Source organism: Carassius auratus, chromosome 1 (assembly GCF_003368295.1).
Source record: "Carassius auratus strain Wakin chromosome 1, ASM336829v1, whole genome shotgun sequence".
Taxonomy (NCBI): domain Eukaryota; kingdom Metazoa; phylum Chordata; class Actinopteri; order Cypriniformes; family Cyprinidae; genus Carassius; species Carassius auratus.
The window spans coordinates 10,687,720-10,702,870 of record NC_039243.1 but is presented as its reverse complement, the minus strand read 5'-3'; the positions used below and the strand labels follow the sequence as shown (position 1 = coordinate 10,702,870).

The following is a 15,151-nucleotide window of genomic DNA, read 5'->3' as shown; positions in this document are numbered from 1 at the left end:
CTCATCTCCAGTGCCCAGTGAATCTCTGGTCCTCAGTGCTATCAATACTCTCCTGTCATTCCAGAGAGTCACAGCTCAATGAATCGGTGAAGGTGCTGAATGTCACCTATGAGAGTAAGTGTCATAATTTTCCCTTCAAAAAGATTTGAAATGTGATTAAGTTATACAATGATGTATAATGGGCTTTTGACAAATCCTCAAACTACCATTTCCTTCCAAACAGAAATCTCAGAAACTTCCTATGCTGTGGTCTTTACTTTCAACGTGATTAACATCAGCATGCCAGAGGACCCTGTGTCTAGAGGCAAAAACCACCCAGCAAGTGCAAGATACCATCAATAATGCGGTAAACTAAAAAAATAATAAACAGTATAATATGTCTTAGGTTCAATGCCAGTCTTCTCCAGAAGCTTATAATGGTTGATTTTCCCTTTCAGCTGAACACTCTTCTGAATGAACCTGGCAGTCCAACTTTACAACCCAAGACCGCCAACTTCACGTAAGATGCAATGGACATTGCAATCTTCACTTTGTCTCCATATATTTTAGCTTATTAAATTAATCCAAATCATTTAGTAGTAGTAGAAGTAGTGTCAGCTGTGCAATTTCCATGAATTATGTTTCAATATGGATGAAGTCCTTTAACAACACATTTTGTTTGTTCTGCAGGATCACTTCAAACCAGATTGATGGCAAGATGGAATACAGCTTCCAGGATGGAGATGTCATACAACCAGTCAGCTTCCTCAATGAGCTACGTCAACCAACCACTACAACAGTGTTTCCAGAAACAACAGCCAGTGTTTCTGTTACTACTCCCAACCTCATGTAAAATTTGGTTTTCTATTTTGGAGAAATCATAAATGTACAAGTCATCATTTCAATAGAAAAAATGGATGTACATTAAACAAAGTGGTTATATTTACAGATCTGGTTCAGCAGTGGTCACAAGCAAGCTGGTGTTCAACTCCTCATCTCCAGTGCCCAGTGAATCTCTGGTCCTCAGTGCTATCAATACTCTCCGTCATTCCAGAGAGTCACAGCTCAATGAATCGGTGAAGGTGCTGAATGTCACCTATGAGAGTAAGTGTCATAATTTTCCCTCCAAAAGATTTGAAATGTGATTAAGTTATACAATGATGTATAATGGGCTTTTGACAAATCCTCAAACTACCATTTCCTTCCAAACAGAAATCTCAGAAACTTCCTATGCTGTGGTCTTACTTTACTTTCAATTGATTAACATCAGCATGCCAGAGGACCCTGTGTCTAGAGGCAAACCACCCAGCAAGTGCAAGATACCATCAATAATGCGGTAAACTTAAAAAAAAAAATAAACAGTATAATATGTCTTAGGTTCAATGCCAGTCTTCTCCAGAAGCTTATTAATTGTTTGATTTCCCCGTTCAGCTGAACACTCTTCTGAATGAACCTGGCAGTCCAACTTTACAACCCAAGACCGCCAACTTCACGTAAGATGCAAATGGACATTGCAAACTTCACTTTGTCTCCATATATTTTAGCTTATTAAATTAATCCAAATCATTTAGTAGTAGTAGAAGTAGTGTCGGCTGTGCAATTTCCATGAATTATGTTTCAATATGGATGGAAGTCCTTTAACAACACATTTTGTTTGTTCTGCAGGATCACTTCAAACCAGATTGTTGGACAGATGGAATACAGCTTCCAGGATGGAGATGTCATACAACCAGTCAGCTTCCTCAATGAGCTACGTCAACCAACCACTACTACAGTGTTTCCAGAAACAACATTTGGTTTCTCTGTGACTCCTTCAAACCTCATGTAAGTGTTGTATTGCTTTTTTGAGAACAATAAAATAATTAAAGAAAGAATGTTATTGCAAAACTTGATGTACATTAAACAAATGTGGTTATATTTACAGATCTGGTTCAGCAGTGGTCACAAGCAAGCTGGTGTTCAACTCCTCATCTCCAGTGCCCAGTGAATCTCTGGTCCTCAGTGCTATCAATACTCTCCGTCATTCAGAGAGTCACAGCTCAATGAATCGGTGAAGGTGCTGAATGTCACCTATGAGAGTAAGTGTCATAATTTCCCTTCAAAAGATTTGAAATGTGATTAAGTTATACAATGATGTATAATGGGCTTTTGACAAATCCTCAAACTACCATTTCCTTCCAAACAGAAATCTCAGAAACTTCCTATGCTGTGGTCTTTACTTTCAACGTGATTAACATCAGCATGCCAGAGGACCCTGTGTCTAGAGGCAAAACCACCCAGCAAGTGCAAGATACCATCAATAATGCGGTAAACTAAAAAAAATAAACAGTATAATATGTCTTAGGTTCAATGCCAGTCTTCTCCAGAAGCTTATTAATGGTTTGATTTTCCCCTTCAGCTGAACACTCTTCTGAATGAACCTGGCAGTCCACTTTACAACCCAAGACCGCCAACTTCACGTAAGATGCAAATGGACATTTCAATCTTCACTTTGTCTCCATATTTTAGCTTATTAAATTAATCCAAATCATTTAGTAGTAGTAGAAGTAGTGTCGGCTGTGCAATTTCCATGAATTATGTTTCAATATGGATGGAAGTCCTTTAACAACACATTTTGTTTGTTCTGCAGGATCACTTCAAACCAGATTGATGGCAAGATGGAATACAGCTTCCAGGATGGAGATGTCATACAACCAGTCAGCTTCCTCAATGAGCTACGTCAACCACACACAACAGTTTTTCCAGAAACAACAGCAGTGTTCTGTGTTACTACTCCACCTCATGTAAAATTTGGTTTTCTATTTTGAGAGAAAATAAATGTACAAGTCATCATTTCAATAGAAAAAATTGATGTACATTAAACAAAAGTGGTTATATTTACAGATCTGGTTCAGCAGTGGTCACAAGCAAGCTGGTGTTCAACTCCTCATCTCCAGTGCCCAGTGAATCTCTGGTCCTCAGTGCTATCAATACTCTCCGTCATTCCAGAGAGTCACAGCTCAATGAATCGGTGAAGGTGCTGAATGTCACCTATGAGAGTAAGTGTCATAATTTTCCCTCCAAAAGATTTGAAATGTGATTAAGTTATACAATGATGTATAATGGGCTTTTGACAAATCCTCAAACTACCATTTCCTTCCAAACAGAAATCTCAGAAACTTCCTATGCTGTGGTCTTTACTTTCAACGTGATTAACATCAGCATGCCAGAGGACCCTGTGTCTAGAGGCAAAACCACCCAGCAAGTGCAAGATACCATCAATAATGCGGTAAACTTAAAAAAAAAATAAAAAGTATAATATGTCTTAGGTTCAATGCCAGTCTTCTCCAGAAGCTTATTAATTGTTTGATTTTCCCGTTCAGCTGAACACTCTTCTGAATGAACCTGGCAGTCCAACTTTACAACCCAAGACCGCCAACTTCACGTAAGATGCAAATGGACATTGCAAACTTCACTTTGTCTCCATATATTTTAGCTTATTAAATTAATCCAATCATTTAGTAGTAGTAGAAGTAGTGTCGGCTGTGCAATTTCCATGAATTATGTTTCAATATGGATGGAAGTCCTTTAACAACACATTTTGTTTGTTCTGCAGGATCACTTCAAACCAGATTGTTGGCAAGATGGAATACAGCTTCCAGGATGGAGATGTCATACAACCAGTCAGTTTCCTCAATGAGCTACGTCAACCAACCACTACAACAGTTTTTCCAGAAACAACAGCAGTGTTTCTGTTACTACTCCCAACCTCATGTAAAATTGTGGTTTTCTATTTTGAGAGAAATCATAAATGTACAAGTCATAATTTCAATAGAAAAAATGGATGTACATTAAACAAACGTTTTACATTTACAGATCTGGTTCAGCAGTGGTCACAAAGCAAGCTGGTGTTCAACTCCTCATCTCCAGTGCCCAGTGAATCTCTGGTCCTCAGTGCTATCAATACTCTCCGTCATTCCAGAGAGTCACAGCTCAATGAATCGGTGAAGGTGCTGAATGTCACCTATGAGAGTAAGTGTCAGAATTTTCCCTTCAAAAGATTTGAAATGTGATTAAGTTATACAATGATGTATAATGGGCTTTTGACAAATCCTCAAACTACATTTCCTTCCAAACAGAAATCTCAGAAACTTCCTATGCTGTGGTCTTTACTTTCAACGTGATTAACATCAGCATGCCAGAGGACCCTGTGTCTAGAGGCAAAACCACCCAGCAAGTGCAAGATACCATCAATAATGCGGTAAACTTAAAAAATAAACAGTATAATACGTCTTAGGTTCAATGCCAGTCTTCTCCAGAAGCTTATTAATTGTTTGATTTTCCCCGTTCAGCTGAACACTCTTCTGAATGAACCTGGCAGTCCAACTTTACAACCCAAGACCGCCAACTTCACGTAAGATCAAATGGACATTGCAAACTTCACTTTGTCTCCATATATTTTAGCTTATTAAATTAATCCAAATCATTTAGTAGTAGTAGAAGTAGTGTCAGCTGCTGCAATTTCCATGAATTATGATTCAATATGGATGGAAGTCCTTTAACAACACATTTTGTTTGTTTTGCAGGATCACTTCAAACCAGATTGTTGGACAGATGGAATACAGCTTCCAGGATGGAGATGTCATACAACCAGTCAGCTTCCTCAATGAGCTACGTCAACCAACCACTACAACAGTGTTTCCAGAAACAACAGCCAGTGTTTCTGTTACTACTCCCAACCTCATGTAAAATTTGTTTTTTCTATTTTGAGCGAAATCATAAATGTACAAGTCATAATTTCAATAGAAAAAAATGGATGCACATTAAACAAAAGTGGTTATATTTACAGATCTGGTTCAGCAGTGGTCACAAGCAAGCTGGTGTTCAACTCCTCATCTCCAGTGCCCAGTGAATCTCTGGTCCTCAGTGCTATCAATACTCTCCGTCATTCCAGAGAGTCACAGCTCAATGAATCGGTGAAGGTGCTGAATATCACCTATGAGAGTAAGTGTCATAATTTTCCCTTCAAAAGATTTTAAATGTGATTATGTTATACAATGATGTATAATGGGCTTTAATTTCCTTCCAAATAGAAATCTCAGAAACTTCCTATGCTGTGGTCTTTACTTTCAACGTGATTAACATCAGCATGCCAGAGGACCCTGTGTCTAGAGGCAAAACCACCCAGCAAGTGCAAGATACCATCAATAATGCGGTAAACTTAAAAAATAAACAGTATAATACGTCTTAGGTTCAATGCCAGTCTTCTCCAGAAGCTTATTAATTGTTTGATTTTCCCCGTTCAGCTGAACACTCTTCTGAATGAACCTGGCAGTCCAACTTTACAACCCAAGACCGCCAACTTCACGTAAGATGCAAATGGACATTGGAAACTTCACTTTGTCTCCATATATTTTAGCTTATTAAATTAATCCAAATCATTTAGTAGTAGTAGAAGTAGTGTCAGCTGTGCAATTTCCATGAATTATGTTTCAATATGGATGGAAGTCCTTTAACAACACATTTTGTTTGTATTGCAGGATCACTTCAAACCAGATTGATGGCAAGATGGAATACAGCTTCCAGGATGGAGATGTCATACAACCAGTCAGCTTCCTCAATGAGCTACGTCAACCAACCACTACTACAGTGTTTCCAGAAACAACATTTGGTTTCTCTGTGACTCCTTCAAACCTCATGTAAGTGTTGTATTGCTTTTTTGAGAACAATAAAATAATTAAAGAAAGAATGTTATTGCAAAACTTTGATGTACATTAAACAAAAGTGGTTATATTTACAGATCTGGTTCAGCAGTGGTCACAAGCAAGCTGGTGTTCAACTCCTCATCTCCAGTGCCCAGTGAATCTCTGGTCCTCAGTGCTATCAATACTCTCCGTCAATCCAGAGAGTCACAGCTCAATGAATCGTTGAAGGTGCTGAATGTCACCTATGAGAGTAAGTGTAATAATTTTCCCTTCAAAAGATTTGAAATGTGATTAAGTTATACAATGATGTATAATGGGCTTTTGACAAATCCTCAAACTACCATTTCCTTCCAAACAGAAATCTCAGAAACTTCCTATGCTGTGGTCTTTACTTTCAACGTGATTAACATCAGCATGCCAGAGGACCCTGTGTCTAGAGGCAAAACCACCCAGCAAGTGCAAGATACCATCAATAATGCGGTAAACCTAAAAAATAAATAAACAGTATAATATGTCTTAGGTTCAATGCCAGTCTTCTCCAGAAGCTTATTAATGGTTTGATTTTCCCCATTCAGCTGAACACTCTTCTGAATGAACCTGGCAGTCCATCTTTACAACCCAAGACCGCCAACTTCACGTAAGATGCAAATGGACATTTCAAGCTTCACTTTGTCTCCATATATTTTAGCTTATTAAATTAATCCAAATCATTTAGTAGTAGTAGGAGTAGTGTCGGCTGTGCAATTTCCTTGAATTATGTTTCAATATGGATGGAAGTCCTTTAACAACACATTTTGTTTGTTCTGCAGGATCACTTCAAACCAGATTGATGGCAAGATGGAATACAGCTTCCAGGATGGAGATGTCATACAACCAGTCAGCTTCCTCAATGAGCTACGTCAACCAACCACTACAACAGTGTTTCCAGAAACAACAGCCAGTGTTTCTGTTACTACTCCCAACCTCATGTAAAATTTGTTTTTTCTATTTTTTAGAGAAATCATAAATGTACAAGTCATAATTTCAATAGAAAAAATGGATGTACATTAAACAAAGTGGTTATATTTACAGATCTGGTTCAGCAGTGGTCACAAGCAAGCTGGTGTTCAACTCCTCATCTCCAGTGCCCAGTGAATCTCTGGTCCTCAGTGCTATCAATACTCTCCGTCATTCCAGAGAGTCACAGCTCAATGAATCGGTGAAGGTGCTGAATGTCACCTATGAGAGTAAGTTTCATAATTTTCCCTCCAAAACATTTGAAATGTGATTAAGTTATACAATGATGTATAATGGGCTTTTGACAAATCCTCAAACTACCATTTCCTTCCAAACAGAAATCTCAGAAACTTCCTATGCTGTGGTCTTTACTTTCAACGTGATTAACATCAGCATGCCAGAGGACCCTGTGTCTAGAGGCAAAACCACCCAGCAAGTGCAAGATACCATCAATAATGCGGTAAACTTAAAAAATGAACAGCATAATATGTCTTAGGTTCAATGCCAGTCTTCTCCAGAAGCTTATTAATTGTTTGATTTTCCCCGTTCAGCTGAACACTCTTCTGAATGAACCTGGCAGTCCAACCTTACAACCCAAGACCGCCAACTTCACGTAAGATGCAAATGGACATTGCAAACTTCACTTTGTCTCCATATATTTTAGCTTATTAAATTAATCCAAATCATTTAGTAGTAGTAGAAGTAGTGTCAGCTGTGCAATTTCCATGAATTATGTTTCAATTTGGATGGAAGTCCTTTAACAACACATTTTGTTTGTTCTGCAGGATCACTTCAAACCAGATTGTTGGACAGATGGAATACAGCTTCCAGGATGGAGATGTCATACAACCAGTCAGCTTCCTCAATGAGCTACGTCAACCAACCACTACAACAGTGTTTCCAGAAACAACATTTGGTTTCTCTGTGACTCCTTCAAACCTCATGTAAGTGTTGTATTGCTTTTTTGAGAACAATAAAATAATTAAAGAAAGAATGTTATTGCAAAATTTGATGTACATCAAACAAATGTGGTTATATTTACAGATCTGGTTCAGCAATGGTCACAAGCAAGCTGGTGTTCAACTCCTCATCTCCAGTGCCCAGTGAATCTTTGGTCCTCAGTGCTATCAATACTCTCCGTCATTCCAGAGAGTCACAGCTCAATGAATCGGTGAAGGTGCTGAATGTCACCTATGAGAGTAAGTGTCATAATTTTCCCTTCAAAAGATTTGAAATGTGATTAAGTTATACAATGATGTATAATGGGCTTTTGACAAATCTTCAAACTACCATTTTTCCTTCCAAACAGAAATCTCAGAAACTTCCTATGCTGTGGTCTTTACTTTCAACGTGATTAACATCAGCATGCCAGAGGACCCTGTGTCTAGAGGCAAAACCACCCAGCAAGTGCAAGATACCATCAATAATGCGGTAAACCTAAAAAATAAATAAACAGTATAATATGTCTTAGGTTCAATGCCAGTCTTCTCCAGAAGCTTATTAATGGTTTGATTTTCCCCCTTCAGCTGAACACTCTTCTGAATGAACCTGGCAGTCCATCTTTACAACCCAAGACCGCCAACTTCACGTAAGATGCAAATGGACATTTCAATCTTCACTTTGTCTCCATATATTTTAGCTTATTAAATTAATCCAAATCATTTAGTAGTAGTAGGAGTAGTGTCGGCTGTGCAATTTCCTTGAATTATGTTTCAATATGGATGGAAGTCCTTTAACAACACATTTTGTTTGTTCTGCAGGATCACTTCAAACCAGATTGATGGCAAGATGGAATACAGCTTCCAGGATGGAGATGTCATACAACCAGTCAGCTTCCTCAATGAGCTACGTCAACCAACCACTACAACAGTGTTTCCAGAAACAACAGCCAGTGTTTCTGTTACTACTCCCAACCTCATGTAAAATTTGTTTTTCTATTTTTTAGAGAAATCATAAATGTACAAGTCATAATTTCAATAGAAAAAATGGATGTACATTAAACAAAAGTGGTTATATTTACAGATCTGGTTCAGCAGTGGTCACAGGCAAGCTGGTGTTCAACTCCTCATCTCCAGTGCCCAGTGAATCTCTGGTCCTCAGTGCTATCAATACTCTCCGTCATTCCAGAGAGTCACAGCTCAATGAATCGGTGAAGGTGCTGAATATCACCTATGAGAGTAAGTGTCATAATTTTCCCTTCAAAAGATTTTAAATGTGATTATGTTATACAATGATGTATAATGGGCTTTAATTTCCTTCCAAATAGAAATCTCAGAAACTTCCTATGCTGTGGTCTTTACTTTCAACGTGATTAACATCAGCATGCCAGAGGACCCTGTGTCTAGAGGCAAAACCACCCAGCAAGTGCAAGATACCATCAATAATGCGGTAAACTTAAAAAATAAACAGTATAATATGTCTTAGGTTCAATGCCAGTCTTCTCCAGAAGCTTATTAATTGTTTGATTTTCCCCGTTCAGCTGAACACTCTTCTGAATGAACCTGGCAGTCCAACTTTACAACCCAAGACCGCCAACTTCACGTAAGATGCAAATGGACATTGCAAACTTCACTTTGTCTCCATATATTTTAGCTTATTAAATTAATCCAAATCATTTAGTAGTAGTAGAAGTAGTGTCAGCTGTGCAATTTCCATGAATTATGTTTCAATATGGATGGAAGTCCTTTAACAACACATTTTGTTTGTATTGCAGGATCACTTCAAACCAGATTGATGGCAAGATGGAATACAGCTTCCAGGATGGAGATGTCATACAACCAGTCAGCTTCCTCAATGAGCTACGTCAACCAACCACTACAACAGTGTTTCCAGAAACAACATTTGGTTTCTCTGTGACTCCTTCAAACCTCATGTAAGTGTTGTATTGCTTTTTTGAGAACAATAAAATAATTAAAGAAAGAATGTTATTGCAAAACTTTGATGTACATTAAACAAATGTGGTTATATTTACAGATCTGGTTCAGCAGTGGTCACAAGCAAGCTGGTGTTCAACTCCTCATCTCCAGTGCCCAGTGAATCTCTGGTCCTCAGTGCTATCAATACTCTCCGTCAATCCAGAGAGTCACAGCTCAATGAATCGTTGAAGGTGCTGAATGTCACCTATGAGAGTAAGTGTAATAATTTTCCCTTCAAAAGATTTGAAATGTGATTAAGTTATACAATGATGTATAATGGGCTTTTGACAAATCCTCAAACTACCATTTCCTTCCAAACAGAAATCTCAGAAACTTCCTATGCTGTGGTCTTTACTTTCAACGTGATTAACATCAGCATGCCAGAGGACCCTTTGTCTAGAGGCAAAACCACCCAGCAAGTGCAAGATACCATCAATAATGCGGTAAACCTAAAAAAATAAATAAACAGTATAATATGTCTTAGGTTCAATGCCAGTCTTCTCCAGAAGCTTATTAATGGTTTGATTTTCCCCATTCAGCTGAACACTCTTCTGAATGAACCTGGCAGTCCATCTTTACAACCCAAGACCGCCAACTTCACGTAAGATGCAAATGGACATTTCAATCTTCACTTTGTCTCCATATATTTTAGCTTATTAAATTAATCCAAATCATTTAGTAGTAGTAGGAGTAGTGTCGGCTGTGCAATTTCCTTGAATTATGTTTCAATATGGATGGAAGTCCTTTAACAACACATTTTGTTTGTTCTGCAGGATCACTTCAAACCAGATTGATGGCAAGATGGAATACAGCTTCCAGGATGGAGATGTCATACAACCAGTCAGCTTCCTCAATGAGCTACGTCAACCAACCACTACAACAGTGTTTCCAGAAACAACAGCCAGTGTTTCTGTTACTACTCCCAACCTCATGTAAAATTTGTTTTTTCTATTTTTTAGAGAAATCATAAATGTACAAGTCATAATTTCAATAGAAAAAATGGATGTACATTAAACAAAAGTGGTTATATTTACAGATCTGGTTCAGCAGTGGTCACAAGCAAGCTGGTGTTCAACTCCTTATCTCCAGTGCCCAGTGAATCTCTGGTCCTCAGTGCTATCAATACTCTCCGTCATTCCAGAGAGTCACAGCTCAATGAATCGGTGAAGGTGCTGAATATCACCTATGAGAGTAAGTGTCATAATTTTCCCTTCAAAAGATTTTAAATGTGATTATGTTATACAATGATGTATAATGGGCTTTAATTTCCTTCCAAATAGAAATCTCAGAAACTTCCTATGCTGTGGTCTTTACTTTCAACGTGATTAACATCAGCATGCCAGAGGACCCTGTGTCTAGAGGCAAAACCACCCAGCAAGTGCAAGATACCATCAATAATGCGGTAAACTTAAAAAAATGAACAGTATAATACGTCTTAGGTTCAATGCCAGTCTTCTCTAGAAGCTTATTAATTGTTTAATTTTCCCCCTTCAGCTGAACACTCTTCTGAATGAACCTGGAAGTCCAACTTTACAACCCAAATCATCAAACTTCAAGTATGATGAGTCTATTTTATAATATTTTTTTCTCACATTAAAACATTAAAATAAATAAATACATTTCCTAGGAAATTCTCAATGACTGATCTGTGCATATTCAGTTATGTCCTGATACTGTATGCAACAGATACTGTATGATGTTGTTGTTTTTCTATAGGAGTACATTAAATCAGATCGAGGGCATTATGGTATACAACTTCCAAGATACTGATTTAATAAAACCAGTCAGTTTCCTTCAGGCCCTTACTTCATTGACAGGTTTGTCAAAACTTTAAATCAAACAATGCTTTTATTTTATTTTTTAAATGTGTCGCTCCACTACCACCAAATATTGTAACTGCAAGCCTCCTCCACTTATCACTACTTCATTTTACAGTCTTCACAACAGCCAGCACTCTGACAACCAGTACAACTTCTCCACCAACATTGTAAGAGCCATGATTCCATTGTCATTTTGTAAAGGCCAGTTATTTTCTGAATCTGTCTTTACATTCCTGTTATTCTATCTTTGGTAGGTTGGGAAAAGTTTATATAAATATTAAATTGGTGTTTATCACATTGGGCCAAATACCAAGTGAAGCCAGCATTCTACAGTTGGCCAAATCTTTGATTAGCCCACGTTACAGCACTAAAGAATTCTCAACACGAACCCAGGATGCGAGCCTTTTGAATGTCACCTATACAAGTGAGTTTTTTTTTTTTTTTTTTGTCTCCTTTTTGGCTACTTTTTGTTCTGAATATGAGATTTGTGTTGTATACAGTATATACTGTGTTGACCTATAGTAGCTTGCCTTTAATGAACAGTTTTGCCACCAACATATAACCACACAAGTAATAATTGTTTGTTGTTTGTTTAAAGGAATTAATGATACATCCTATGCTCTCACATTTGGATTTGAAATCAGCAATATATCCATGTCTGAGAAAATTGAACTAAGGAATGAAACTTACACTTCAATCAAAAGCACTATAAATGGATTAGTGAGTTGGAGACACTTTTACTTAATGGTTTTCCAAAAATACTTGCCAAGAAAATGAATTTGCCTTATTCTAATCACATTAACTTTAATATTAATAAACATTACTCTCTTTATTTATTACTCCACTCTCCAGCTTAACGAAATCCTAAAAGACCCCTCAGCTTCTCAGTTTGATCTCCATCATGTTGAATTCAAGTAAGTTCTGAATCTGAAGAAATGTCTTCCCTGATAGCACATCTACATCACAGAGACGTCTATTTGACATCTTTATTTGCATATGCAAAATGTATTTTTTAGAGTTCTTGCTTATCTACCATACGTCTATAGGATGTTTCCTATCAGATGTCAAACAGGTGTTTCAAAAATATATTTAGGATGTTTACGATTTAGAATGTATGTAAAACTGACATCTTAAAGACATCTATCAGATGTTTTTACACAGCAGATGCTTTCCAGATTAAGCTATCTTTAACAGACAGGTTGCAGATGTGCTATCTGAGGTTAATGATGGTACAAAATGTACTTTTATCATTGAGTAGTTTTTGGTGTGAGTAAATGGCTTATGATGTAAGTTTTTTTGATTACCACTTTTGTTCCTCTTTGCATGTTTGAATCTCCACACAGGGATAATAGCACAGTGATTCTTGCCAGTGTTCAGTATGTTTTCTCAGAAAGTGACTTGAACACAAATAGCACCTTTGTCAAGGAAATATTCAAAGCGAATGAAGGTATTACCACATCCACACCTGCTATGTCACACTTTATATGTCTTGCAATATAAATACCCCATACTATAATTTAAAGCATGATTCTTCTCCACTAATCATTATATTATTTGACAGTTTTAATGACAGCCAGCACTCTGACAACACCTTCTCCACCGAACTTGTAAGAGATCAATAATTAATTTTCTCTTTACATTTTTTATTATTATCATCTTTTGAAAATGAATGGTAATATGAAATAAATTCTCCAAATAAAAAAATGTATCATCTGTTGCAGGCTTGGGAAGGTGATCATATACATCAAGCTTGTGTTTAGAACACGGGGTGCTATACCAAGTCAGACTGATGTTTTAAATCTAGCAAACAGTCTGTTGAATCGAATGAAAATGAGAACTAAACGAGACCTTACAACAAAAGATTTGACTGAACTTGTGAGCTTTGTAAATGTCACCTATACAAGTGAGTTTTTCTCTCTTTGTCTTTTTCATGGTGCATATAAAATTTTAATGCAAATGGTGTACATTATGTAGTAAGCTTTTATAGCTTCTTTTGCAATAAAATCAGTATCCCTCAATGGATAAGTGAAATTTCATTGTCCGCATATTTCCACTCCATAACTAATTATTGTTTTGTTTTTGCTTTCTTTCTAAAGAAATTGATGATTACTCCTTCTCCCTTAACTTTGGATTTGAAATCAGCAATGTGTCCATGCCTCAGAACCTTGAATTCAGGAATGAGACCTACCAAGTGATCCAGAAATATATGAATTCATTTGTGAGTTACAGACATTGAGAAACTGAGAAAAGAGAATTTTTATTTTATTTTATTTCAGTCACATTAACCATTATAATATACAAAAATTAATCAATAAAAATGTATTTCTGCATTTCAGGTATCCACAATCCTAAATAAAACAACAACTACTGACTTTAATTTCAATCAAATAGTTTTCAAGTAAGTTCTGGCTCAGTATATGCACTGTATGTATGTATGTATGTAAATATATATATATATTAAATGAGTACATTTTGGGTGAGGGAAGGTAAGATCAGTTTATTTATTTGGCTTAATTTCTAATTGTACATTTACATTTCTGCACAGGGGTAATTCCACCGTGATTGAGGCCAATGTAGAGTATGTTTTTACAGACAGTGACATCGGTAGTTTCAGCTTGGTCACAACTTTGCTCGGACTTACTACAACAGCCGCTCCAACCACCTTTTACCCCACAATTCTGCACACTACCATCTCAAACAACAGTACTAATGCAGCTTGGGTTGTGGCTATCATTGTCCCCTGTGCTATTATCATCGGGCTTATACCTTGCTGGATTCTTCTTTGCGTAAGTATTATGATGACTGAATGTGAAATATGTGCATCGGAAGTAAAGTGATTAATGACGTTAATGATTAACATGCAAGCTTTACTATTTTGTCTTAAAATAGATTTAAATCTGTCTTTAAATCTGCTTTTATTTGGTTTATAATGTACAGCTGATTAAAAGCAGTTTAAAGTGTATAACATTCCCTTCCATGATGCTAACTCTCACTTTGTCTGTGTACGTGTTTAGTGTTTGCTGTGTGGTTGCTGTGCAGCAATCAGAAGACGTTGGCACAGAAGACGGTCATACAATGTGCAGTACACCACTCGAAACAGTCTCTTCTAGAGATATTCAAGAACAAACTTTAAATGCTTAAAAGTGTATTAATTTTCCTGTATTGCTGGGCATACAGGACATCTCCAAATGTGATACAACTGTGATTTAGAAAAAAAAAAAACTATTTAAGGAATTATTTTATTTATTTGAAAATGATGTTATGTAAAGTAATGATAATCTTGTTTACTGAATGAAAGATTTATTTGGTAGCATGTATCTAATGTTATGGGACAAATGTAGAATGGGTTTATTTACACTTCATGTACTTTATCTTTATCTAAAATAATATATTTTACCCTGATGACCATTCCACAATTCATATTATGAGACTGTGTAGTTAAAAGCTGTAATTTAATAATAATAATAAAACAATACAATATCAAAACATTATTGTATCCATTTTTTTTTAAACATATACTATACAGAGCTTTATGCTTGAATATGTTTGAAAATTCAATTGGGCCCATCCCACCAGTCCCATTTCACTAGACTGGGTGTCAGCCATTTTGCAGTGCTGTCTGACTTCTCTGTGAACAATTTAAAAGGCACACCTAAAAAAAACAACAGCATTGAAAACTATCAGCATTTCATTCTATTGTTCATATAGAAAGTTTCTGAAGATTTAATCATAATAATTTATTTCAATTTTAAATAAT

General features: G+C 36.7%; 1 protein-coding gene and 6 long non-coding RNA genes across 9 annotated transcripts in view; all 7 read left to right on the top strand.

The window, feature by feature from the left end:
• LOC113109348 (myb-like protein U) overlaps positions 1 to 14,857 on the top strand; it is a 972,647-nt gene extending 957,790 nt beyond the window's left edge. The window contains exons 34-45 of the mRNA XM_026272968.1: positions 670 to 800; positions 11,510 to 11,561; positions 11,649 to 11,818; positions 11,993 to 12,114; positions 12,247 to 12,308; positions 12,738 to 12,880; positions 12,956 to 13,001; positions 13,116 to 13,297; positions 13,491 to 13,612; positions 13,731 to 13,792; positions 13,940 to 14,180; positions 14,409 to 14,857. Of these exons, the coding sequence (XP_026128753.1) occupies positions 670 to 800; positions 11,510 to 11,561; positions 11,649 to 11,818; positions 11,993 to 12,114; positions 12,247 to 12,308; positions 12,738 to 12,880; positions 12,956 to 13,001; positions 13,116 to 13,297; positions 13,491 to 13,612; positions 13,731 to 13,792; positions 13,940 to 14,180; positions 14,409 to 14,504 (1,429 nt within the window). The 3' untranslated portion in view covers positions 14,505 to 14,857. The remainder of the gene's footprint in view (positions 1 to 669; positions 801 to 11,509; positions 11,562 to 11,648; positions 11,819 to 11,992; positions 12,115 to 12,246; positions 12,309 to 12,737; positions 12,881 to 12,955; positions 13,002 to 13,115; positions 13,298 to 13,490; positions 13,613 to 13,730; positions 13,793 to 13,939; positions 14,181 to 14,408) is intronic.
• On the top strand, positions 1,305 to 5,816 carry LOC113110040 (uncharacterized). Of its 2 annotated transcripts, none has more exons than XR_003293045.1 (4): positions 1,305 to 1,315; positions 4,311 to 4,372; positions 5,499 to 5,657; positions 5,759 to 5,816. It is a non-coding gene; the product is annotated as an uncharacterized LOC113110040 (long non-coding RNA). The 2 variants fall into 2 exon arrangements; XR_003293047.1 differs by lacking the exon at positions 1,305 to 1,315 and adding an exon at positions 2,268 to 2,286.
• On the top strand, positions 1,413 to 1,961 carry LOC113110153 (uncharacterized). The gene is made up of 3 exons (XR_003293086.1): positions 1,413 to 1,472; positions 1,645 to 1,803; positions 1,904 to 1,961. It is a non-coding gene; the product is annotated as an uncharacterized LOC113110153 (long non-coding RNA).
• LOC113110091 (uncharacterized) lies at positions 6,241 to 6,784 on the top strand. Its single transcript, XR_003293057.1, has 3 exons — positions 6,241 to 6,300; positions 6,473 to 6,631; positions 6,735 to 6,784. It is a non-coding gene; the product is annotated as an uncharacterized LOC113110091 (long non-coding RNA).
• LOC113110123 (uncharacterized) lies at positions 7,247 to 8,721 on the top strand. 2 transcript variants are annotated; one of them, XR_003293077.1, is made up of 3 exons: positions 7,247 to 7,272; positions 8,420 to 8,578; positions 8,682 to 8,721. It is a non-coding gene; the product is annotated as an uncharacterized LOC113110123 (long non-coding RNA). The 2 variants fall into 2 exon arrangements; XR_003293076.1 differs by lacking the exon at positions 7,247 to 7,272 and adding an exon at positions 8,188 to 8,247.
• LOC113110096 (uncharacterized) lies at positions 9,144 to 9,678 on the top strand. Its single transcript, XR_003293058.1, has 3 exons — positions 9,144 to 9,200; positions 9,373 to 9,531; positions 9,633 to 9,678. It is a non-coding gene; the product is annotated as an uncharacterized LOC113110096 (long non-coding RNA).
• LOC113110056 (uncharacterized) lies at positions 10,116 to 10,655 on the top strand. The gene is made up of 3 exons (XR_003293049.1): positions 10,116 to 10,175; positions 10,348 to 10,506; positions 10,611 to 10,655. It is a non-coding gene; the product is annotated as an uncharacterized LOC113110056 (long non-coding RNA).
• Positions 14,858 to 15,151: the final 294 nt, after the last annotated feature.